The 26,200-nt window shown below is 52.5% G+C and overlaps 1 protein-coding gene across 1 annotated transcript; it reads right to left on the bottom strand.

The window, feature by feature from the left end:
• Positions 1–929: 929 nt before the first annotated feature.
• Positions 930–26,200, bottom strand: MFSD4A (major facilitator superfamily domain containing 4A). The gene is made up of 10 exons (XM_054294973.1): positions 25,758–26,200; positions 17,536–17,734; positions 16,642–16,881; positions 9,494–9,662; positions 7,261–7,376; positions 6,757–6,930; positions 4,429–4,576; positions 3,272–3,342; positions 2,984–3,104; positions 930–1,452 (listed from the first exon to the last, which is right to left on the bottom strand). The coding sequence occupies exons 1-10, from the start codon at positions 26,195–26,197 to the stop codon at positions 1,388–1,390; spliced, it is 1,743 nt and encodes a 580-aa protein (XP_054150948.1). The 5' UTR covers positions 26,198–26,200; the 3' UTR covers positions 930–1,387.

Below are 26,200 nucleotides of genomic sequence, written 5' to 3'. Positions count from 1 at the left end.
CCATTCAGCCTCTATGGGATTTAAGGCATTATGGGATTTAAGGAATTACAGGATTTAATGTCCCTCCCACCCCGAACCATCCCACAGCTCTTCAAATGCCAAAACCAATTTATTTATTTCTTATTTTTTAACCCTGTTAAATTTTAAATGCATGACTTTCAAAACCTGAGAACTGGAGGTGTTGGGAGTGAGTCCAGGCAGCGAGCAATTAGCAATCAATCAATCACCTTTAATTAAACACTGCTCTATATACACACGTACATATGTACATCACGTACAGCAGTTCAAGCAAGGAGTTGCAGCCACAGCCACTCCTGGCAGGATTTTGACATTCCCCAAAAATTCCAGTCCTTTCCTGGTGGCTGGGACGGGCCATGCTGGGGCTGTGGGAGTACCTCACACAAGGCACCTGGAGGAGGAGGAGATTGCACGGGTGAAGCAGCTGGAGCCTAGCTCCCAAAAAAAAAAAATAAAATAAAAATTCAAAACAAATCCCTTCTATCGCGGAGCTTGGCTTGGAAGTTGGAAATAAAACCAATATTGAAATAAGACACTGCAGCTGGAGCAGCTCGAGGAGTGACTTAAAGCAAAAGGAACCAGCACAGCTCATTGTTGACTTAAAAAAAAACAAAGAAACCCCTCCCAAAAAAGAAAAACAAAATTAAAAAAGCAAATGATTACTTAAAATCATTGAAGAGGCCTGAGCATGCTGAGTAAGACACTGTTTAGAGTGTGGAATATACAGGAATTAAGTGTGCAAATGGAGACAGGCCCTGCGGCCTGTGTGTGCACCTGGGGGCTCTGCCACTGTGGGATTCCCCCCCTTTGCAAGGATCGAGGGAGGTGGCACAGAATTTATCACAAAAACGAATAAAAACCCAGGATTGTGCTGCAGATTCGAGGGGATTCCTGTGCACCACAGGCCAGAAATAAAATCTTGTCAAGATTCAGTCTTGGACGAGGAGCAGAGAGCAGCTTTTCCTTTTCACCCTGTGTTCTGAGCAGGTAAAAAAAGTTGATTTGCAGGAGAAAAAAACTTCATTTGCAGGAGAAAATAAACTTAATTTGCAGGAGAAAAAAAAAAAACTTCATTTGCAGGAGAAAAATAAACTTCATTTGCAGGAGAAAAAAAACTTCATTTGCAGGAGGAATTGCTGTGCAAATGTCCCTGCTTTTAGTCCCAGGATCAGGCTGGCAGGATTCTTGGCACAACCCCGTGCTCAGCTCGACATTTTGGGCTTGATTTCTTCGATTCTGCCTTACCCCACCTACTGTGCTTTTGATTGCAGAGAACTTGCATGATTCAGTTCATTAAATGTGAAATCGCCCTCGGGATTAATGTTTAATTGGGGCTGGGTTTATTGCTTGTGCCGGGCCGGGCCCTCCCTCAGCGCTGGTACTGCCCCGTGTCCTCAGGCACTGCTGCTTTCTCCGGGGAGGCCTCGTCCAGCTCTGCCAAAGATTAAATCGGTATTTCACCTCAATGGATGCTTTCATTGGGATTAAAGGGGATGGGTGTGAGGTTTTCCCCTCAGGAATGTTGATATTTTATCACCCCCCACCATGTCCAGGCCTTCCCTGGGTACCTCCAGGGATGGGCGCTCCAAACCCCCCTGGGCAGCCCCTTCCAGCCCTTTCCATGAGGAAATTCCTGCTGATGTCCAACCTGAGCCTCCTCAGCCCAGCCTGAGGCCGTTCCCTCTCCTCCTGTCCCTGTTCCCTGGGATAAGATCCCAAATCCCCCCCGGCTGTGCCCTCCTGGCAGGAGCTGTGCAGAGCCAGAAATTCCCCCTGAGCCTCCTTTGCTCCAGGCTGAGCCCCTGCCCAGCTCCCTCAGGACTCTCCAAACCCTTCCCAGCTCCCTCAGGGCTCTCTCAACCCTTCCCAGCTCCTTCAGGATTCTCCAAACCCCTTCCAGATTTCTCCAAACCTTTCCCAGATCCTCCAGAGCTCTCCAAACACTTCCCAGCTCCCTCAGCTCCTCCAAACCTTTCCCAGCTCCCTCAGGACTCTCCAAACCCTTTCCAGGTTTCTTCAAACCCTTCCCAGCTCCCTCAGGATTCTCCAGACCCTTACCCAGCTCCCTCAGCTCCTCCAAATCCTCCCTCAGGATTCTCCAAACCCTTCAGGATTCGCCAAACCCTTTAGGATTCGCCAAACCCTTTCCAGCTCCCTCAGGATTTCTCCATTCCCTTTCCCAGCTCCCTCAGGACTCTCCAAACCCTTCCCAGCTGCCTCAGGACTCTTCAAACTCTTCCCTGGTTCTCTCAGGACTCTCCAAAACTTCCCCAGCGCCCTCAGCATCCTCCAAACCCTTTCCAGGACTCTCCAAACCCTTCCCAGCCCCCTTAGTACTCTCCAAATCTTTCCCAGCTCCCTGAGGATTTCTCCAAACCCTTCCCAGCTCCCTCAGGACTCTCCAAACCCTTTCCAGATTTCTCCAAACCCTTTCCCAGCTTCCTCAGAATTCTCAATTTCCATTCCTTTCCCAGCCCCTCAAACCTGGGGCCCAGAACTGGGCCCAGCCCTCGAGCTGTGACCCCAGCAGTGCCCAGCACAGCCCAAGCCACACCTGGCCGTGCTTTTTGCCAGTCCCACTCTGCTCCTTTCGTATAAAAACAACCAGCAGCTCCAGACTGAGGTGATAACCCAAAAATCCTTTATCCGTGAGGCTTTTCCCAGAGCCTGACAGCTGCCCTTGGATGGCAGCCCTGCTGATTCCCTGGATTCCAGCCAGGGAACAGCCCAGGGAAGCTGGTGCTGCCTGTGATTCCTGCTTTTTCCCCTTGCTTCTCCAGCAGAAAAGAAAGCAAACCCTGAGCTCTGCCTGCCAAGGCTTTGTGGGCAAGACAAAGCAGGAAAAGGAGAGAGGAAGCAGCAGGAAAATAAACATTTCCTTGCATTTTGCTGGAATCTCTGGAGTGAGGCTCGTGCTGCTCCTGCTCCCGTCCCAAAGCTGGGCTCAGGGCTGGGGTTCCCTTACCTGGGCAGGGCTTGGGGTACATCCTGTGGAAAAACACCAGCAGGGCGTAGAAGGTGAAGGCCAAGCATCCAAAGATCATCCCACACACCAGGAAACTGTAGCTGCCCCGATCGTGGATAATCTGCAGTGGGATGGGAAATTGAAAAAGGGATCAGACATCACTCAGATCCCTCGTGGATCATCAGGGAGGGCTCTGCTGGCTGATAACTGCTCAGTGAGAGCAGAACTGAGGGTTTGACTCGTAAATTCCAAATTTCTTTTGGGTTTTGCCAGCTCCTGGCTACTCACCGAGCCCACCAGCAGCTGCAGCACCATCTCTCCAATGCCAGCTCCAGTCACCAGCACGGTGGTGGCACAACCTGTGAGGAAGCAGAGGTGGTGGCGGCAGAGTGGCACAGCCAGCAGGGCCACCCTGTGCTCCCTTAAAGCTTTCCTGTGGATCTCTCCACACAAAAATCAAAAATACTCAATGTGCATTCCTACTTAACGCTGAAAATTCCCCAGCAGACCTGCAGCAGTGCAGAAAGGTGAAAGTTGAAGTAAAAAAAAAAAATCTAATCTCCTGTCACCTGTCTGTGCTGGCAGAGCTGGTGCTGGGAAGGTTTTTGTGTTTCTGGCTCACTGCCCTCGAGACAGAGGCTGCCAGGGAGCTCCTGGGGGAGCTGGCCAGGCTCTGTGTAGCCATGATATTTTCTGAAAAACCCCTTTTTGCCAGGATTTTATCTCCTGAGAAGCTGAGAGGCCTCAGGAACAAAATGCAAACAATGATTATCTGCTGCTGTGGAATGCAACAGGTGCATCTGTGATTGGTCTCATGGGGCTGCTTTTAATTAATGGCCAATCAAAGTCAGCTGGATCGCACTCTCCGAGAGCCACAAGCTTTTGTTATCATTCTTTTCCTCTTCCTATCCTTTTCCTTTCCTTTCCTTTCCTTTCCTTTCCTTTCCTTTCCTTTCCTTTCCTTTCCTTTCCTTCCCTTCCCTCCTTTCTTCTATTCTTTTAGTACAGTTTTAATATATCATTTTCTTTCAATATAATATATATAATAAAATAATAAATCAGCCTTCTGAAACATGGAGTCAAGATTCTCATCCCTTCCCTCATCCTGTGACCCCTTTGAACACCACCACAGCTCTGGGCTTTCCAGCTTGGGTAATTTGCTGATGTTTCCAGAACCAGCTCAGGTAATTTTGGGGATGTTTCCAGAACCATCTCCCTCCCCAGCAGCGTTCCTGCCCCTCCCTGAGCTCCCCAAGCCAGGAATTGAAGCTGGATCCCCGCCTGGGGTCTTTATTCATCAGCAAAACAGAGAATTTTGGACACTTCCCTTCCACAAATCTGCCTCCAACAGCAAACCTGAACTTCCAGGCCTGCTGAGGGAGGAGGGAAGGAGCTGAAAAAAGGGGATGGGATGTAAAAACGCTCCAGGTGAAACGGCAGCTGACCTTGGTACTGCAGGATGTCCTCGGTGTAGGCCAGCATGCTGGGGAAGGCGCTGCTGAGGAACAGCCCCAGCGAGGCCGTGCCCACAAACAGGAAAACCACGCTGGAGGAGAAGATCAGGAGCAGCAGGAAGGTGATGAGCACCCCGACCTGTGGAGCAGCACCCCCAAAAATCAGTCAGAAAAATGCTGAGTGCAACAGGGTCTAGGGTTTGGGTGCAATAGGGAATATTCTGGAAGGGGAAATATATTTATTCTTAAGGGGAAATATTCTGGAGGAGAAAATATGTTTATTTTTAAGGGGAAATAGTCTGGAGGAGAAAATAGGGTTTTTTTTGAGGGGAAATATTCTGGAAGAGGAAATATATTTATTCTTAAGGGGAAATATTCTGGAAAAGAAAATATATTTATTCTTAAGGGGAAATATTCTGGAGGAGAAAATATATTTATTCTGAAGGGGAAATATTCTGGAAGAGGAAATATATTTATTTTTAAGGGGAAATAGTCTGGAGGAGAAAACAGGGTTTTTTTTAAGGGGAAATATTCTGGAAGAGGAAATATGTTTATTTTTAAGGGGAAATATTCTGGAGGATAAAATATATTTATTCTTAAGGGGAAATATTCTGGAAGAGAAAATATGTTTATTCCTAAGCGGAAATATTCTGGAGGAGAAAATATGTTTATTTTTAAGGGAGAATATTCTGGAAGAGGAAATATGTTTGTTTTTAAGGGGAAATATTCTGGAGGAGAAAATATGTTTATTTTTAAGGGGAAATATTCTGGAAGGGGAAATATTCTGGAAGAAGAAATATGTTTATTCTTAAGGGGAAATATTCTAGAAGAGAAAATATGTTTATTTTTAAGGCGAAATATTCTGGAAGAGGAAATATGTTTATTCTTAAGGGGAAATATTCTGGGGGAGATAATATGTTTGTTTTTAAGGGGAAATAGTCTGGAAGAGGAAATATGCTGGGAAAAAGAAAAAAAATATCAGTGCTTGAGAAACTGAATGGCCAAAGAAAATCCATCTGGCTTTGAATTTGCTAATTTTCATTACATAACTTGGTAATTAAGTCTTAATTTCATTACATAGAAATTTATGTATATGAAACATATACTTTTAAATGCAATAATGCCTTCCAGAGTATTTGCATGTCTTAATCACCAATAATTCTTTATTGTGCTGAGTAAGACTGAAGTCACTCTCAATAATTACAGAATTAACCCTCAATAACTGCTCAGCAAGCAGCCACAGCATTAAAGCCAAAAAGCCAACTGCATTTAAATTAAATTTCCCTCATCTCTGGCTTGTAGGGGAAATAACCAAAAACTCTGGGGAAACCTGAGTGATCCAGGGCACAGTCAGCAGAGGGAGCTCTGATATTCCAGCTCAGCAGAAATTTGGGTCCTGGAGACGCCAAATTCGAGCTGGAATTTGTTGTGATGCTGCTGCAATGGCTCCAGGAGCTGCTGGATCCTAAACAGCTCCCAGCACTGCACAGGGTCAGGGGCAGCCAGGTGGATTCTCGCTCAGAACATCCCAAAATCTTCTCCTCACTCTGTCAAATGGGTATTATAACTCACTGTAATGTGTTTTATTATCAAAATACAGCCACCGATACACTCCTGGTTCAAATAAATTGGAATTTAACTGCCTGCCTGTGCTTTTTGTCGCTGTAAGATTGGGATCATCCCCTCCCTGTTTTCTGCCATGTCCTCACCCATCCCACAGGGATTCCTGCCCCTTTCCCAAGGTGTTTTATTGACTTCAGCAATGGGCATTATAACTCACTGTAATGTGTTTTATTATCAAAATACAGCCCTCAAATTCACTTCTGGTTTAAATAAATTGGAATTTAACTGCCTGCTCATGCTTTTTCTCTCTGTAAGGGGATTGGGATCATCCCCTCCCTGTTTTCTGCCATGTCCTCACACAGATCTTCCTCACCCATCCCACAAGGATTCCTGCCCTTTCCCAAGGTGTTTTATTGATTTTATCAAGCTCTGCCAGCTGCTGCAGCCTCAGCAGAGAATTCACAGCGTGAGCTGCCTTCCCTTGGCCATGGCAAGGAATTCAGGAATTCATTCACCCCAGGAATCCACTTCCCTGTGGATGAAGGAGTCACTGTGTAAAGTCAATAAAATGGGCAAATTTTTTAGTGCCAGCTCTCCCAGCTGAGGAGCAGGCTCAGGAAAGTTGGGCAATGAAATCTGAAATTGTTGATACATGGGGGACGCCTGGCCCACCCCACCTGTGCAAACCCCCCAGGTGTGAGGGGAGCTGCAGCCCCAAACCCATCGCAGGAATTAACCAATTAACCCCATCCTTACCACGTTGATGAAGACCATGGTGGCTGGCTTCATCCTGTAGGACACGGGGATGGAGATGAGCCTGCCCAGGGTGATGAAGCCCCAGAAGAGGCTGGGCAGGTACCCGGCCACCTTGTGCACCACGGCCAGAGGCTCCTCCACGGCGTAGCTGTACACGAACCCCGAGTACTCTCCCTGCAGGAAAATCCTCTCTGTCACATCCCCGTGGGGACTTCAGGCTCCTCCGTCCCTCAGAGCATGGCGGAAGGGTTTGCAGACCCACCGGCAGCAGGATGTGGGGTTTAGTCTGTCCTAAAAGGGCAAAGCTCCAAGGAAAACCCAGAGATCCTCCCTGCCCTGCCCTCTTGGAGCTCCACGCTCTCCACACATCACATTTAGAGCTCAGGGTTGCTTATCCTTGGAAATTCCCATTCCTGTCTAACCCCTCTCACCACTGAGGAGCCCCTGAGGGTTTCACAGGGGTTTGGGAGGAAAAAATCCAGAAATTTGGACAACTGCACTCACCACGATCCCATCAGTCATGAAGAGAACCAGAGCGCCGGTGATGTGCACGGCGAAATAGGTGAAGGAAACCCCTCGGAAGTTCTTGCTCTGGCAGCAGCTGAACAAATCCTCGTGACCTGCTGGAGAACAATGCAAAGCAAACCTGAGCAGAGCGTCCCCCCGGGGCTGGGGGGCCGCCAGCCCTCAGAGGGGTTTGCTTTGTGGGACAGCCGCAGGACAGAGCCAAGCAGGACCCTGAACATCAGGCACTGCTGAGCTCGGGGGGCTCCAGCTCACCTTCACCTTCCTCTGAGCTTCCAGAGGGAAATGGGGACGGGTGTGGGGTCTGCCCAAAGCCTGAGAGCCTGGATCTCCACAGCCTGAGATCCTGGATCTCCACAGACTGGGATCCTGGTTTTTTTGGGGTACCTGCTGCCCACAGGCCAAAATCTGGGCTCTCCACACCCCAAAATCCTAGCTCTTCACACCCTGGGATCCCAACTCTCCATACCCCAAAATCCTGGCTCTCCTCACCCCAAAATCCTGGGCTCTCCATACCCTGGGATCCCAGCTCTCCACACCCCAAAATCCTGGGCTCTCTGTATGCCAAAATCCTGACTCTCCACACCCCAAAATCCTCGCTCTCCATACCCTGGGATCCCAGCTCTACACATCCCCAGGGATCCTGGCCCTCCATATGCCAAAATCCTGACTCTTCTCACCCCAAAATCCTGACTCTCCACACTGCAAAATCCTGGCTCTCCACACCCCCAAAATCCTGACTCTCCATTCCCCAAAACCCTTGGTCTCCTCACTCCAAAATCCTGGGCTTTCCACACCTCAAAATCCTCGCTCTCCACACCCCAAAATCCTGGTCCTCCACACCCCAGAATCCTGGGTTCTCCACACTCCAAAATCCTGGGTCTCCACACCTCAGAATCCTGGCTCTTCTCACCCCCAAAACCCTGGTTCTCCACACCCCAAAACCCTGGGCTCTTCTCATCCCCAAAACCCTGGTTCTCCACACCCCAAAACCCTGGGCTCTCCACACCCCAAATCCTGATTCTCCATACCCCAAAATCCTGGCTCTTCTCACCCCAAAATCCTGGCTCTCCACACTCCCAGGGATCCCGGCTCTCCATCCGCCAAAATCCTGGGTTCTCCACAACCCAAAATCCTGGCTCTCCATACAGCAAAATCCTGGCTCTCCATACCCTGGGATCCCAGCTCTCCACACCCCAAAATCCTGGGTTCTCCTCATCCCCAAATCCTGGGTCTCCATACCCCAAAATCCTAGGTTCTCCATGCCCTGGGATCCCAGCTCTCCATACCCCAAAATCCTGGCTCTCCATTCCCCAAAACCCTGGGTCTCCTCACCCCAAAATCCTGGCTCTTCTCACCCTAAAATCCTGGGCTTTCCATATACCAAAATCCTGGCTCTCCATACCCTGGGATCCCAACTCTCCATACCCCAAAATCCTGGGCTCTCCACACCCTCAAATCCTGGGCTCTCCATACCTCAAAATTCCACACCTCCTCACCCTGAAGAATTCCCTGAAACTCCCTTCCATTGCCCAGGGCCAAAGCCGTCTCTCCAGGAACAACACGGAACACTTCCCAAAGTCCTGAACCGTATTTACTTCTGAGATATTCACTGTTTACCCAAAGAATTGACTGTGACACGTCCCTGCTGGCCAGGAAAGAACAATGTCCCCATTGTCCCCAAGGCAGGGTGCAGCCATGAGGTCAAGAGCAAACTATTGCTGGATTTCACTTTTCCCCTCAAACAAGGGAGGGGGAAATTGGTTGTTTCTTATTCCTTTCCTATAAAAATCAGCGTCTGCAGCACAATGAACTGAAATAATCAGTAAGAAATGTCACCCTTTAAATGGAATAATCAGTAAGAAATGTGACTCTTTAAACTGAAAAATCAGTAAGAAATGTGACCCAAAAGCAGGAGGGAATTTAGGGGCACAACTGCCACGTGTCCCTAAAGGGTTGAGGGGCTTCAGGGTGGCTCAGAGAAACATGGAATGGAGAAACACAGCCTGGAGGCCTCACTGGGATTGGGACACCAACATCTGTCCAAGATTTCATCTAATTTGAGGGCAATTTGGGCACCAAATGTTTTGTTTGGGTATTCCTGGATGGGATCCCTGTGCACACTTTGCAACAGGCGGCAGAGCTGGGTCTCCCATTACACCCAGCCACTCAAATCCGGCTTTTTCTCCCCAGAATCCATGAGAGAGCTCACCTGCAGCTGTGTGGGGTCTCTGGGCAGCGGTGGAGAGCTCGTCCTTGTCCCCAGGCCGCGTCTCCAGGGCCAGCTCATCAGCTGACAGCAGCGGGTGGCTGCTGCCGTTGAAGCAGGGCACCATGCGCTCCTTGTAGAGCAGGAAGAACACAGCGATGGGCACTGGCAGCTGGGGAGGGGACAGAGAGGGGGTGAGCACCTGAATGTCCCAAAACCAGCCCAAAATCACCACAAAACCGTCCCCAAAATCACCCCGAAACAACAGCCCAGCTCCCCCAGCAGCAGCGATGGGCACTGGCAGCTGGGGAGGGGACAGAGGGGGGAATGAGCACCTAAATGTCCCAAAAACATCCTAAAACCACCACAAAACCACCCCTAAAATCACCCCAAAACCACAGCCCAGCTCCCCCAGCAGCAGCGATGGGCACTGGCAGCTGGGGAGGGGACAGAGAGGAGGTGAGCACCTGAATGTCCCAAAAACATCCTAAAACCACCACAAAACCGTCCCCAAAATCACCCCGAAACCACAGCCCAGCTCCCCCAGCAGCAGCGATGGGCACTGGCAGCTGGGGAGGGGACAGAGAGGAGGTGAGCACCTGAACGTCCCAAAACCATCCCAAAACCAGCCCAAAATCAGCCCCAAATCACCCCAAAACCACAGCCCAGCTCCTCCAGTAACAGCAATGGGCACTGGAAGCTGGGGAGGGGACAGAGAGGGGGTGAGCACCTGAACGTCCCAAAACCATCCCAAAATCACCACAAAACCACAGCCCAGTAGCACCGATGGGCACTGGAAGCTGGGGAGGGGACAGAAGGGGGGTGAGCACCTGAATGTCCCAAAAACCACCCCAAAATCACAGCTCAGCTCCCCCAGCAGCAGCGTTTTGAGGTGCTGGGCTCAGATTCCTCAGGGGAGGTGCCTGGAGAGAATTTCAGAGCAAGGAGAGGTGGGGATGGGAGATTCTGAGGCTGGAGAGGGGAAAAGAGGGAGAAAACTGGGAGAAAAATCTCCTGATCCACTGGGGCATCCCCAGGCAGCCCCAGGCTCCAGCATTCACCTGGAAATGGGCACAGGGACCCCAGACAAAGCTCCCAAAGTGCCAGCCCTACAAACCCCAAACGTTCTGGGGTCCCAAAGTGCCAAACCCCAAACCTTCTGGGGTCCCAAAGTGCCAAACCCCAAACGTTCTGGGGTCCCAAAGTGCCAAACCTCAAACGTTCTGGGGTCCCAAAGTGCCAAACCTCAAACGTTCTGGGGTCCCAAAGTTCCAGCCCTACAAACCCCAAACATTCTGGGGTCCCAAAGAGACAAACCCCAAACGTTCTGGGGTCCCAAAGTGCCAAACCCCAAACCTTCTGGGGTCCCAAAGTGCCAAACCCTACAAACCCCAAACGTTCTGAGGTCCCAAAGTGCCAAACCCCAAACCTTCTGGGGTCCCAAAGTGCCAAACCCTACAAACCCCAAATGTTCTGAGGTCCCAAAGTGCCAAACCCCAAACCTTCTGGGGTCCCAAAGTGCCAGCCCTACAAACCCCAAACGTTCTGAGGTCCCAAAGTGCCAAACCCCAAACCTTCTGGGGTCCCAAAGTGCCAAACCCTACAAACCCCAAACGTTCTGGGGTCCCAAAGTGCCAGCCCTACAAACCCCAATGTTCAGGAGTCCCAAAGTGCCAAACCCCAAACATTCTGGGGTCCCAAAGTGCCAAACCCCAAACGTTCTGGGGTCCCAAAGTGCCAAACCCCAAACGTTCTGGGGTCCCAAAGTTCCAGCCCTACAAACCCCAAACGTTCTGGGGTCCCAAAGAGACAAACCCCAAACGTTCTGGGGTCCGGCCCTGTGCTGCTGGTGCCCCAAGAGTGGAAGCCCAGGGGCTGTGGGGGCAGAGCAGTTGGAATCCTGCCCGAGGGAGGCGGGAGCTGCTCCCAGCCCGATCCCCGGCCATTAGCAGGGGTTGCTCAGCGCCTCCTGAGAGAGGAGCCCGCGGTTCCCAGGCCGACAGCGACAGCCCAGGGCCCTCCAGGGCACGGCCTGAGCACCGCAGGGAGGGCCCAGCCTCAGCTCTGGGGTCCTCTGTGCATCCAGGGGTGCTCCAGCACTCCGTGGTCCCACCACAATCCCCGCAGTCCCACCCCACACCCATGGGGCAGCAGCGATCCCAAGGGATGAGCCCACCCCAGCCCACACCCACGACTCCCTGGTGCCTCCAATTCCACAGGGAATGGCTCTTTTTTTCCCTTTTCTTTTTTCCCTTTTCTATTTTTTTTTTTTTTTTTTTGGAGGGGAGCAAGCGAAGCTCTCCCGTCTCCTCCCAGCACAGCCCAGCGCTGTTTACACTGCAACCAACCGGGGGAGAAAGCCAGGAAATCCTAAGTGACAGCTCATTGCCTTGTTTTCTACATGTCTGGGAGCAAGTGTGAGCTCCAGCTCCAAATTTCCTGCCTTTTGTTGGCTCGTGGCATGATTTAAATGTATGGAGAATTCCCCCCCACCCCGCCTCCCACCCCGCCCCTCCAGCCTGAATTCATTTATGAGGCCTGCATTGTTCTGGGAACAATGGGAATAGGAACAGTGAGTTCGGTCCCATGGAAGAAAAACGCATTTGCTTGATGGTTCTGATCCTTCCGGAGGTCAGCACCAGATTTCATTCTTCTGAATTGCAGATTTAGCAAAAATATTCCCTCAGAGGGCCTGGCTGCGCAGATAACGGCACTGGGCACTCCCAGCCTCCAGGACAAGGCCCCAGTTTGGGATTCCCCAATTCCCACTGGGGTTGTATTCCTGTCCCCCAGTTTGGGATTCCCCAATTCCCAGGCTCACTCTGTGTGCATCCCTGTGCCCCAGTTTGGGATTCCCCAATTCCCAGTCCTGCTCTGGGTTTATCCCCAGTCCCCAGTTTGGGATTCCCCAATTCCCACTGTGGGTTTATTCCTGTCCCCCAGTTTGGGATTCCCCAATTCCCAGTCCCATTTTCAGTGTATTCATTACCCCCAGTTTGGGATTTCCCAGTTCCCAGTGCCCCTGATATCCCTGGGCCCCAGTTTGGGATTCCCCAATTCCCACTGGGGTTGTATTCCTGTCCCCCAGTTTGGGATTCCCAATTCCCAGTCCCACTCTGGGTGTATCCATTGCCCCCAGTTTGGGATTCCCATTTCCCAGTCCCATTCTGGGTGTATCCCAGTCCCCAGTTTGGGATTCCCATTTCCCAGTCCCACTCTGGGTGTATCCCAGTCCCCAGTTTGGGATTCCCCAATTCCCAGTCCCACTGTGGGGTTTTCCCTGCTCTCCTGGACAACCAGATTTTGGTGCCATTTTCTCCCAGAATTCCTTCCCAGGATATTGTTTGCTGCTTTTTGGGTTTGTTTTTTGGGGTTTTTTTTGGTTTTTTTTTTTGGCAGGAAGATTTTCTTTTCCCTAGGGAAAAAGGGACACCAGAGCATTCCCCACCAGGAGCCAAGGGCCAAGCAGAGCACCCAACACTTACCAAATTTCCAGAGCTGCTCCCACCATCACCTGGTCAAGCAGAATTCCCAATTCCCAGCACCCAACACTTCCCAAATTCCCAGAACTGCTCTCTCCCCACCTGGCCAAGCAGAGCCCACAATTCCCCAATTCCCAGCACCCAAAATTCCCAAAATTCCCAGTACTACTCCCTCCTTCACCTGGCAGATTTATCCATCCCCAAAACCCCTCAAGCTGCTGCATCCCCCAGCTCAGCATAGGGATATTCCAGCTCCCTCCTAAATTCCCAGAGCTGCTCCCTCCCTCACCTGGCCAAGCAGAGCCCCCAATTTCCTGCACCCAAAACTTCCCAAATTCCCAGAGCTGCTCCCTCCCTCACCTGGCAGATTTATCCATCCCCAAAACCCCACAAGCTGCTTCATCCCCAGCTCCCTCCTTCCCTCCTGCTGCTATTTCTGGCTGTTCCCACCAGGAATCCGGGATCCTTCCCTGCCATTGTGTCCCAGGCTCCCGCAGAGCACAATGGAGAGTCCCACACTTCCCCTGGGACAGCACCTTCCTGACCAGCACCTCCCTCTGCACGGACATTTCCCCGATTTCCAGCCCCTTCCAACGCGCTGGGCGATGAAATTTCCGTTCTGTGGGAGAGCTGAACTCTAAAATATGGGGGGTTTTGTTCCAAAATCTGGATGAAAAGGCACAAAATTTTTCTCGTTGAGTGAAAGATTTTGGCTGGGAGTGCTCCAAGCGCTTTGTTTTGATTCTGCTGAGCTGCTTCATTTTCCCAAAGCAAACCCATTTTGCTTCAAAAACATCGGCACAGCTCCGCTGTCAGCTCGGCACCGAGCGCTCGTGCCAGAGTCAGATTGAGACATTTCCACTCGAAACAAAAGCAAGAGCTCGAAATGAATCATTTCAGCTCGTGCCTTGTCAGAATCCACACAAAAACCGGGCTGGGAATGTGGGATTTGGCCATTTTATAACCAAGCTGCTGCTCCTGGTTTCCATTTCTGTTGTTAACTCTTTTCACCCACGTCCCTGGAGGTTTAAAAACCCCTTCCCATCATCTTCCTCTGCTGTTTCCACCTTGAAAAGGGTCAGGACTTTGGAGCTGAGCTGCTCCCAGCAGGTTGGGGGGGATAAATAGAATAGAATAGAATAGAATAGAATAGAATAGAATAGAATAATAAAAAATAAAAATAAAAATTAAAAAATATAAAATAAAAAATATAAAATATAAAATCTAATAAAATATAACCCAGCATCTCCAGCAGGTTGGGGTGGTTAAAATAAAATAAAACACAATAAATAACATAACATAAAATAAATAAAAATAAATAAAATAAAAATTAATAAAAAATAAATAAAATAAATAAAATAAAATAAATAACATGAATAGAATAGAATAGAATAACCCAGCATCTCCAGCAGGCTGGGGTGGTTAAAATAAAATAAAGCACAATACAATAAATTAAATAAAATAAATTAAAAGAAATTAAAATAAAATATAAAATAAAATATAAAATAACCCAGGATCTCCAGCAGGCTGGGGTGGTTAAAATAAAATAAAACACAATACAATAAATTAAATAAAATAAATTAAAAGAAATTAAAATAAAATATAAAATAAAATATAAAATAACCCAGCATCTCCAGCAGGTTGGGGTGGTTAAAATAAAATAAAACACAATAAATAACATAAAATAAATAAAAATAAAGAAAAATAAATAAAATAAAATAAAAATTAAATAAAATAAATTAAAAAATAAAATAAAATAAAATAAAATAAAATAAGTTCCCTCCATGAGGATTTGGGGAAGGCATTCACAGCTTGGCTCAGGAGCTGAGCACATCCAACTCCCCACTGGGTGTTTGTTGTTTAACCCTTATTCCAAAACCTCCTTTCCACGTTCTGGTGTTCCTCCACAGCCTGTGGGAATCCTGGCAGTTCTGTATTCCACCCACCCACTGGTGCATGCAGCACTCCAGCGTGTCCTGATGCACAAACCCACAGCCCCTGGTGCCATCCCACCCCAAAAATCCCCTCAGGACACAGAGAGGGCCCTGGAAATTCCCAAATCAGACCAAACATCAGGTTCAAAGCAGGTGTGAAACTCTGCCTCCCAACTAAATGGGTTTGCTCGGGATCTGCTGGCTCTGGAGTAATTAAAATCACATTTCCCGCGGCACAGACAGAGCTGGAGGTGATTAAAGCTGCCCCTCCTCCCAGGCTGGGCCTTTTTTGGGTGATTCTACCCAGAAACTCAGCCCAGCACCTGCCCGAGCTCCTCCCACAGGAGGAAAACCCCCGGATGGGGGAAATTTGGGATGTTTTAATAATTTAATGAATGGAGAGAGCCCAAGGAAAGGAGGTGCAGCTCCCCTTGCTTGGTGCTGGTGGAGGGGTGGCAAACAGGGACAGGAGAAGGGGAATGTGCACATCCTCAAGCTCTGAGAGCTGAATTGCACAGGGAAGGAGCTGCCAGGCAGGATCACCCGTTTTACTGCTCCTGGGATGGGCAAAAGGGACACCAGGTCCCTCCTGTCCCCCTCAGAGGAAGGATTTTCACACCTGCTGGGAGCTCCAGGGAAAATAATAACCAGAGAAAGGCCCTGATCACTTCTGTCCCGTCATCCAGGGCATTTTCCTGGGAATGTTTCCAAATCTCCTCTTGCCAGGCCAGCCCCAGCTGAGCGGGAAGGAAAAACTCTGGATCTGAGCAGAGTTTGCTGCTCCAGCTCCTGCCTGGGAGGTGCTGGAGGCACCAACTGCCCCCAGCGAGCCTGGAGAAACCCCAGAATGGATCCCAGCAGGGGAAGAGCCCTGATAAAATCAGAATTTGGCAACAAATGATCCTTTCCTTGTTTCTCACCCCATTCCAGGACCCCTAATACCCCAGAATTGATCCCAGCAGGGAAGAGCCCTGATGGAAAAAGGATTTGGTAACAAATGACTCTATCCCTGCATCTCACCCCATTCCAGAACCCCCCCAAACCCCACAAACCCCAGAATTGATCCCAGCACATCCAGCAGGGAAGAGCCCTGATAAAAACAGAATTTGGCAACAAAAGATCCTTTTCCTGTGTCTGACCCCATTCCAGGTCCCTTCAAACACCACAAACCCCACAAATCCCTGGAGGAAGGACAATCCCAGCTGGATACTCCAGGGATGATCCCAGCTGGGAACTGTCACAGATGTATTTTATGAAAAATCCTTCCCTTAGGATCTTTTCTCCTGAGAAGCCTCAGGAACAAAATGTAAACATTGATTATCTGCTGCTGTGGGATGCAACAGGTGCATCTGTGATAGGTCTCATGTGGTTGTTTTTAATTAATGGCCAATCAAAGTGTGGCTGTCTCGGACTCTCTGGAGAAAAAATCCGAACAAAAGGATTTTTCATAAAATATGTCTGTGACAGGGTACTCCTGGGGGGATCCCAGCTGGATATTCTGGGATGATCCCACTGGATACTCCCAGGATGATCCCAGCTGGATATTCTGGGATGATCCCAGCTGGATCCCCCCAAACACCAGAAACCCCACAAATCCCTGGAGCAGGGATGATCCCATTGGACACTCCCAGGACGATCCCAGCTGGATACCCCAGGGATGATCCCATTGAATATTCCCAGAACGATCCCATTGGGTACTCCCAGGACGATCCCAGCTGGACCCCGCAGCACTCACGTTGATGAGGGCCATGATCCAGAAGGCGTAGGACACGCGTGTCACCACCATGCCCTTCATGGGCAGGGCGTAGTGGGACAGGTTGCCGGGGTGGTGCGGCAGCAGCGACTTGCGGATGTGCGGCAGGTTGCTGGAGGCGTTGGCCGTGCCGTTGGCCAGGATGCAGTTGGTGTCCGACAGGAAGGGGTCGGCGATCAGGGGGCTCAGCAGGGCCCCGAAACCCACGAAGAAGTGCAGGGCCTGCAGGAGGGGTGACATGCTGGAGCAGGAGGGTGGCAGAGCTCCCCCAACTCCTCCTCCTCCTCAGAATCACAGAATTAATTCAGTTGGGAAAGACTTTTGGGGTGATCGAGTCCAAACTGTGAGCTGACACCACTGTGTCTCCAGATCTGAGTGGCACTTTCCACAGACGCCTCTAGGGATGGTGATGCCACCTTCCCAATGACCAACCACCCATTCTGGGGAGAAATTCTTCCTAAACTCCAACCTAAACCTGCCCAGGGCAGTAAGGGCACCACGGTGCCACAGCCAGGCTTTCCAGGGATGGTGATGCCACCCTCCCAATGCCAAAGGAGCCTTTCTGGGAAGAATTTCCTCCTAAAGTCCATCCTAGAGCTGTCCTGGGTGGTGAAAGCACCACGGTGCCACAGCCAGGCTTTCCTCAAACACCTCCAGGAATGGTGATGCCACCCTCCCAATGCCCAAGGACCCTTTCTGGGGAGAAATTTCTCCTAAACTTCATCCTAAACCTGCCCAGGGTGGTGGGGGCACCACAGTGCCACAGGCGGGAATGGTGATGCCATCTTTCCAATGCCCAAGGACCCTTTTTGGGAAGAATTTCCAACTAAAGTCCACCCCAGAGCTGCCCAGGGGGGCTGGGGACCCCGCTGTCACCTGCAGGAAGATGGCAGAGTCCTTCTGGTAGATCTTGACCAGCTGCATGTTGGAGATGGTGTCGATGCAGCCCATGGCCAGCCCGGCCACGGCCATGACCACGGCCAGCACCACCACGTTGTGGCACAGGGGGATGATGGCAAACACCAGAGAGATGGCCAGGGACGAGGCAAACAGGGCCAGCAGGGACTGGGCCAGCCTGGGGACAAGAGAGAGGCAGGACAGAATCAGGGACATCACCAGGGCAGCAGTTAGAGGTGGGAAATGGATTTATAGAAAATTGCATGGTGTGGGTAAAGCTGATAAAGTGCTTTGTGATTAGGAGATACCTTCTGATTGTGATGGTGAGAATTGTAACACCTGTATTGTCTCACTCTTCACATGAGACTGAAAATTGAATAAAAGTTTTCAAAACACCTCTCAAAAACTCCATTTCTGGGTAAGAAAAAGATATAATCCAACAGCCACGCTGCCCCCCATCTCATTGATCTCAGCTCCTGCAGCCCCAGGTTTCCTGGTGAGAGGAGGGAGATGCTGCACAGCCCAGTGTCACCCACCCCTGGGCACTGCCACCTCCTCCTGCAGGGAAATTGAAATACGGATCTCCTCTCACAAGCTCTTGGAGATCTATTTCACACCCAAGATAGCTCAGCTACCTTAGAAGGCATAAAAGCAGCAGGATGGCTTTTGTGGGAGCGTTGGAAACAAGAACATTTTAATAAAAGGCAAAATAACAAAACTCTTTACAGAGAAAAACCCAGCCAGGTGCAAGAGGGATGGGATCTGTCCCCTCTGAGTGATGGGATCTGGAGGGGATCTGCAGTGTCCCCTCCAGATCCCATCCTTTGGAGGGGATCTGTCCCCTCAGGATTGGATCTGTCCCCTCGCAAGGCCAGGATCTGTCCCCTCCCAGAGATGGGATCTGTCCCCTCCCAGCTCTGGCAGTGAGCAGTGCCCAGGCTGGCACTGCATGGCCCTGGGGCTGCCAAGAGGGAAGGCAGGAAAGAAGGAAAGGAGGGAAGGAAGCAGGGAAGCAGGAGCAGAGAGTGAAGCACTGAGATGAGCTGAGATGGGGCTGTTGTGTTACAGCAGACAGAGTGGCACTGGCAGGTCCCTGTCACACCAGGGTGGTGGCAGTTGGTAATTATCAGTAATTGGGGAATGTGTGTCTGAGCAACGAAAACCCTGCAAGGAAAAACCTTATCCCTGCTCCACACCCCCAGCCTGGCTGGAGAAGGCTCTGAGGAGGAGGAGGAGGAGGGTGGAGGAGACCCAGCTGCCAACCAGGCCCTCCTGCCCGGCCAGGACAGCCTGGCCATGGCCATGTCACTGTCCCTGGGCCATGTCACAGATCTGGGCCTGTCCCTTGCCATGTCACTGTCCCTGGGCCGTGTCACTGTCCCTGGGCCATATCACAGGTCTGGGCCTGTCACTGTCCCTGGGCCATATCACAGATCTGGGCCTGTCACTGCCCTGCCGTGTCACTGTCCCTGGGCCATATCACAGCCCTGGCCCTGTCACTGTCCCTGGCCATGTCACTGTCCCAGGGCCATATCACAGATCTGGGCCTGTCACTGTCCCAGGCCTTGTCACTGTTCCTGGGCCATAATCACAGATCTGGGCCAGCAGCTGTCCCTGGGCCTTATCACAGATCTCAGCCTGTCTCTGGCCTTGTCACTGTCCCAGGCCCTGTCACTGTCCCCGGCCATATCACAGATCTGGCCCTGTCACTGTCCCTGGGCCTTATCACAGATCTCGGCCTGTCCCAGGCCATGTCACTGTCCCTGGGCCATGTTACTGCCCCTGGGCCATATCACAGCCCTGGCCCTGTCACTGTTCCTGGCCATTTCACAGATCTGGGCCCTGTCACTGTCCCTGGCCCTGTCAGAGCCCTCCTCCATCTGCAGCCCCACAGTGACCTGGCCCTCCATGTCCTGCTCGCTGCTCCTGCTGGTGCTAAGGGCACCTCCTGCCCCTCTGGCCGTGCCAGAGCCTCCCGGTGCCCAGCCCAGGGCAGGAGCAGCCAATGTTTTCCAAGCTGTGACTGCTGATGGTCCTCTGACAGCAGAGCCGTGGGATTTCTGGGGGAGGGAAGGAGGGAGGGAGCTGGGAGATGTGCACAGTCACGGCAGGAAAAGCGCCTGGCAAATGAGACAGGAGCAGCTCCGAGGCTGCTCCCTCCAGGGTGTGCAGAGGCACCAGAACTGGGGAGCCCAAGCCTGGGAGTGATGGGAAAACCTCCCAGAGAATCCTCAAAACTGCAAAATGTTTGGGTTTTTTGTGGAGATTTGGACTATCCTACATTTCATGGGCTGTCTGATGGGGCAGGGTGGGATGCAGGGTCATGCACACCCTGAAAAGAATGAAGAAAACTGCAGGACCCCCTTGCTGGCTGGGGAGCAGCTTCATCACCAGTGAAACACTGATTGGAAGGGTTAAATGTCCTTAATGAGCATTAAAAATGTCACCTTGGGTCAAAACTCCTGCCTCCAGCCATGGGTTAATGACACAATGGTGCCCCCTGCAAATGCCACCAGCCCAGGGTGGTGGCACGAGGGGGGACCAAAGCATTGCTGCTGCCAGTGCCAGGCCCAGGTGGGGTTGGGGACTCAGCTGAAGGATCTCCAGCACAGCCCCAGTTCCCCCAGTGCCCTCCTGGTCTCTGCCCACAGCACTGGGATCAGCCCAGGGCTGCCCCAAAAAAGCAAATTTTTAACAAGACACAAAAATGCCGTTTCTGAATTAAAAAAACCAATCCCAACACCAATCTGGGGCACTCTGGTGCTTCTGCCAGCAGCGTGTGCAGGGCTTCAACCTCACAATTCAAGCCTGAAATGCCCAGAGATGATTTCCTGAGACACAAAACCCTCAGGAAGCACCCAAAATGAGGCGCCCCGTGAACTCAGCCTGTCCTGATGATGCCAAACCTTTCCAAAGGGCTGGAAAAGCAGCCCTGGTGTCACAGCCTGGTCTCTGTGTCCCCAGCACAGGCCAGGCTCCCCTCCAGCAGGGTGTGAAATGTCCCAAATTTCATTTCAGAGCGCCCACAGCATGTCCTGCTCCATCCCAAACCCACAGGAGAGGTTTGGGCAGATCCTTGTAGAATCAGGATGGGAAATTCTCTTCCAGCAGGGTGTGAAAGGAGCCCTGCAATGTCCCAAATTCCATTTCAGAACACCCAGAGCACCTCCTGCCTCCATCCCAAACCCACAGGAGAGGTTTGGGCAGATCCTTGTAGAATCAGGATGGGAAATTCTCTTCCAGCAGGGTGTGAAAGGAGCCCTGCAATGTCCCAAATTCCATTTCAGAGCACCCAGAGCACCTCCTGCCTCCATCCCAAACCCACAGCTGCCCAGGAGAGGTTTTGGGCTGATCCCTGTAGGATCAGGATGGGAAATTCTCTGCCACAAGGTGCAAAATGAGCCCTGCAATGTTCCAAATTTCATTTCAGAGCACCCAGAGCACCCAGAGTGGTTTGCCTCCATCCCAAACCCACAGGAGAGGTTTGGGCTGATCCCTGTAGGATCAGGATGGGCAATCCCAGAGCCAATCCTGCACCCCCAGCCATCAAATCCCTCCCACAGGGATTTAGGAGCCCCCACCTCGGTGTTCCCGTTGGATCTCTCCAGCTCCCAGCACTGTTTTATTTTTTTTCCCCACCTCAGGGAGCGTTTTCCAAATCCCCGAGATCAAGAGGAAAAATGATAATCAGGCCAGCTCAGACTTGCAAAAGGGATCATCAGAAAGCCAAAGGCCCGAGGGGACAGGGACGAGGTGAGGATGTGGAGGAGGAGGAGGTGAGGATGAGGAGGAGGTGAGGATGATCTCACTGCAGCTCCTCTCGGCTCCTGCAGGCAGCAGAGCCACCCTCGGGGGGTTTGTGTCCCCAAAGGGCTCAGCCTGTGCTGCTCGCTGAGCCACAAAAGGTGGCAGTGACAGTGAAGGGTCCTGAGAGCTCCAAAAGCTCCAGGAGATGGGAATCTGACAGAGCAGGGGCTGTGAAAGGACAAGAAAAGGGTCCCATCCCCTCAGCCCTGCAGGAATGGGGTGGGTCAGGCTGAGAGGAGCCTGCCCAGGGCTCCAGCACAGCCCCAGTTCCCCCAGTGCCCTCCTGGTCCCTGCCCACAGCACTGGGACCAGCCCAGGGCTGCCCCAAAAAAGCAAAATTTTAACAGGACACCAAAATGCTGAACTTCTGAATTTAAAAAAAATCCCGACACCAATGTGGGGCACTCTGGTGCTTCTGTCAGCAGCGTGTGCAGGGCTTCGACCTCACAATTCAAACCTGAAATGCAACAAAATGGGGAAGGAAAATGAAATGCAGGAGCACTGAGCTCCCCAATGGAGCTGGCAGTGCCAGGAATGAGGATTTCCCCAAAATTTCACTTTCCCTTCATGTGTCTGAGTCCATCCCCTCAGCCCTGCAGGAATGGGGTGGGTCAGGCTGAGAGGAGCCTGCCCAGGGCTCCAGCACAGCCCCAGTTCCCCCAGTGCCCTCCTGGTCCCTGCCCACAGCGCTGGGATCAGCCACAAACCCTGGGAGCAAAAGCAAAATTTTAACAAGACACAAAAATTTAAAAATTGTTTTTAAAAATCCCAACACCAATGTGGGGCACTCTGGTGCTTCTGTCAGCAGCGTGTGCAGGGCTTCGACCTCACAATTCAAACCTGAAATGCGACAAAATGGGGAAGGAAAATGAAATGCAGGAGCACTGAGCTCCCCAATGGAGCTGGCAGTGCCAGGAATGGGAATTTTCCCAAACCTGCCCAGGGCTCCAGCACAGCCCCAGTTCTCCCAGTGCCCTCCTGGTCCCTGCCCACAGCACTGGGATCAGCCCAAGGCTGCCCCAAAAAAGCAAATTTTCAACAAGACACAAAAATGCCATTTCTGAATTAAAAAAAAAAAAAAGAAAAAATAAAAAATCCCAGCACCAATGTGGGGCACTCTGGTGCTTCTGTCAGCAGCGTGTGCAGGGCTTCAACCTCACAATTCAAACCTGAAATGCAACAAAATGGGGAAGGAAAATGCACAGAACTCCCCTCTGGAGCTGGCAGTGCCAGGAGTGAGGATTTCCCCAAAATTTCAGCTCCCCCTGGTGTGTCTGAGCCCAGGCTGCTCCTCCCAGCTCTCCCATCCCATTTCCATCGCTGGAGCTGCTCCTGCTTCCCCATCAGGGGCTCCTGGGGGTCTTTTCCAGCTGATTCCAGGCATGAAGAGTCCTTGGGGTGCTCAGAGGAGCTCAGGGCTCCTTTTGGGGCTCTCTGTGCTCCTGCAGGAGTCTCCAGCCCCATCCCAGGGATGCAAACCCTGGGAAAATCTGCATTTCCTGGGGCAGAGCTCCTCACACCTCCCAGCAAACCCCAGGGAGCTCAAACCCCATTTCCTGGGGGGCTGCTGCCTCTGCACCCCCAAAAAGGGACCAGCAGCAATCCAGGACTGCAGGACAGAGCAGCAGCATCGTTCCTCCATCCCCTGGCAGTGCAAACTTTGCATTTCCGTGAAATCGTGGAGCTGGGTCGTGCTGAAGGGACAGAGCGGCGCTGAAATCCCTGTCCCAGAGCTCCAGGAGCAGCTCCCAGCAGCTTCTCTGGGGACAGGAGAGCCTGGGTTCAGGTGCCACCACCCATTGCTGGCACCGCTGTCCCCCATGGGTCACCCAGAGCGATTTAACCCAAAGGAAGCTGTCACAGACATCTTTTCATGGAAAATCCTTTCCTTAGGGTTTTTCCTCCTGAGAAGCTGAGAGGCCTCAGGAACAAAATGCAAACATTGGTTATCTGCTGCTGTGGAATGCAACAGGTGGATCTGTGATTGGTCTCATGTGGTTGTTTCCAATTAATGGCCAATCACAGTCATCTGGGTCGGACGCTGTCCCAGCCACAAACCTTTGTTGTCATTTTTTACTATTCTATTCTTAGCCAGCCTTCTGATGAAACCTTTTCTTCTATTCTTTGAGTATAGTTTTAATGTAATATATATCATAAAATAATCAATCAGCCTTCTGGAACATCGAGTCAGATCCTCATCTCTTCCCTCATCCTGGGACCCCTGTGAGCACCAGCACAGGGAACAGCAAATTCTGCATCAGGAACCACCCTCAGCTCCCAGCCAGGCTCCAGGGATGCTCCACAGCAGGTTTCCATCTCCCAGCTGGAAAAATGACCTGCCCAGTGCTCCTCCCTGGCGGCCCCGAGGCCTTGAGGGTGCCATAATTTGATTTATAAAGCCTTGGCAGGCCGGCTCAGCCCATCCATCCCTGCAGAAGGGATTGCACCGGAGCTCCTGGAGCCTGAACAATTCTTGTTCCCACACATTTGGAGGCTGCGAGGCTCTGAGGGACCTCCCCACAACACTCACAAGCTCCAAATATCCCAAATATTCCCTCCTGCCTGCCTGGCAGCGCTGTCACTCCCCAGTGGGGACTCCACAAATCCCAAACACATCCTGCTTCCCAACCAGCACCGAACACACTTTTTCCCCCCCCCCCAAAACGCAGCTCAAACTTTGCGAATCCCAAGTCACAAAAGCCCCGATGGGTTCTGTGGGGCTTTGGGAAGGAGCTGGCAGCGGGAATTCTGCGTTTTCCTCCAAACATATGCGAGGCAGCCCCGGGGGCTGGCAGAGGCTCCGCTGCTGAGCCAGCGCTGCCGGAGCTGTGGCAGAGCCGCAGCAAAGTCCCCACGTGCTGTCCCCAATGCCCCAATTGTCCCCTCCACCCTGGTGGCACCAGCTCGCAGCTGCTCCAGCATCCAGGACTCCCCTCAATCCACAAATATCCCACACCCAGCGCGTTTTAAGGAGGTTTTCCCGAGGATTCCCGGGGGGTTCTCCCCGTCGAGGTGCGTGGATCTCACACACACACACACACAGGTTACATCACCGCCCCGGGATCGGTGACAACGTAAATTATCAGCTGATGCCCGAGCTGTCACCCAGCTCCAAATCAAACGCCTCCCTGGCAATCCTCAGCCCTGAGCCAGCCCGGGTGGTTTATTTGCGACACATCCTGGGCACGGGGCTGGCTCTGAGTCCCTTTTGGGGCTCCCCCCTTCCCCGTGTCCCCCCCTCCCCATCAGGACACCACGAGGACCACTCGCATCCCTCCACGTGTTCTCCCGAACTCCAGCCAAACGCGGCGCTGCCTCCATTTCCGACGCCGAGGTTATTAAAGCACGCTGCCAAAAATATTCTTGGTTGGGCGATAAACAACCAAGGTTAAGGAGGAAAAAAAAAAAAAATCCAGAAAACAACAAAACAAATAATTCCTGGCGGGAAGTTCTGGCTGGAACTCCACGCTGGGGCTGCTCCGGGGATGGAACCGCACCGGGAGCCGAGCGGGGCTGCCGGGGGAGGGAATCCCTCAGCGAGGGGGCCCCGAGGGCTGCGGACCCTCCGCGACGCCCCCCGTGCTCGCTTCCACTCGGGAGTGGTTTTTTCCTAAGCAACATCCACGGCTCGGTTCAGCCCCCAAGCCCGGCTCAATCCCCTAAACCTGTCTCAGCCCTCTAAGCGCGGTTCAGCTTCCCAAGCTTGTTTTACTCCCCCAAACCCGGCTCAATCCCCCAAACCCGGATCAATCCCCCAAACCCGGATCAGCTCCCCAAGCCCGGCTCAATCCCCCAAACCCGGATCAATTCCCCCAACTCGGCTCATCCCCACAAACCTGGCTCAGCTCCTCAAATCCGGCTCAATCCCCCAAACCCAGTTCAGCCCCCAAACCCGGCTCAGCTCCTCAAGCCTTGCTCAGCCCCCAAGCTCGGCTCATCCCTCCAAGTCCGGCTCAGCCCCAAAAACTCGTCTCAATCCCCTAAATCCGGTTTATCCCCCAAGCCTGGCTCAGCCCCCAAACCCGGCTCATCCCCCAAGCCCGGCTCAGCCCCCAAGCCCGGCTCAGCCCCCAAGCCCGGCTCAGCCCCCAAGCCCTGCTCAACCCTTGAAGCCCTGCTCAGCCCCCCAAGCCCGGCTCAGCCCTTCAAGCCCTGCTCAGCCCTTCAAGCCCTGCTCAGCCCCCAAACCCGGCTCAGCCCTTCAAGCCCTGCTCAGCCCCCAAGCTCGTCTCAACCCCCCAAACCTGGCTCAATCCCCCCCAAACCCAAATCAGCTCTCCAAGCTCCTCTCAGCCCCCCAAGCCCGGCCGGCGCTGCCCACCGCGCTCCGGGCTAAGGGCGGGGGGTCCGCGGGCAGCCCCCAGGGAGCAGCGCTGAGTTCTCCAGGCTCTTACGTCCTCTTGAAGACCCCTCCGAGGCAGCTGCCGAGCAGGAGGCAGAACTGCTGCGAGAAGAACACCCAGGTGATCTGCGAGAGCGAGCTCTGGGTCTGGCAGCGCAGGTCCAGCAGCGTGGGCCCCAGGAAGGCGATGCAGAGGCCGAAGCTGAAGAAGACGCTCCAGTAGGTGAGGGTGGGCTGCAGGTTCCTCCGGAACCGCGCCGACACCCGCTCGTCCCACCACATCCTGCGCTGCGGCGCTGGCGGCGGCGCGGGGCGGCCCCGCTGCTGGAGCTCCGAGCTCCGGGCTCCGGCTCCGGCCCCGCTGCCGCCGCCCCGCTCCCCGCTCCTCCTTCCCTTGCGGGATGTGGCTGCTCCCGATCCCGCCGCGCCGGGCGCTGGCTCCGCCTCCGGGGCCGGGCGGAGCGGGGCCTCCCTCCCCATCCTCATCCCCATCCC

The sequence above is a fragment of the Melozone crissalis genome, unplaced genomic scaffold (genome assembly GCF_028551555.1).
Source record: "Melozone crissalis strain CALT ecotype California unplaced genomic scaffold, PUWL_Pcris_2 ptg000424l_1, whole genome shotgun sequence".
NCBI classification, from domain to species: domain Eukaryota; kingdom Metazoa; phylum Chordata; class Aves; order Passeriformes; family Passerellidae; genus Melozone; species Melozone crissalis.
This window is presented reverse-complemented; position numbering and strand designations above follow the sequence as displayed.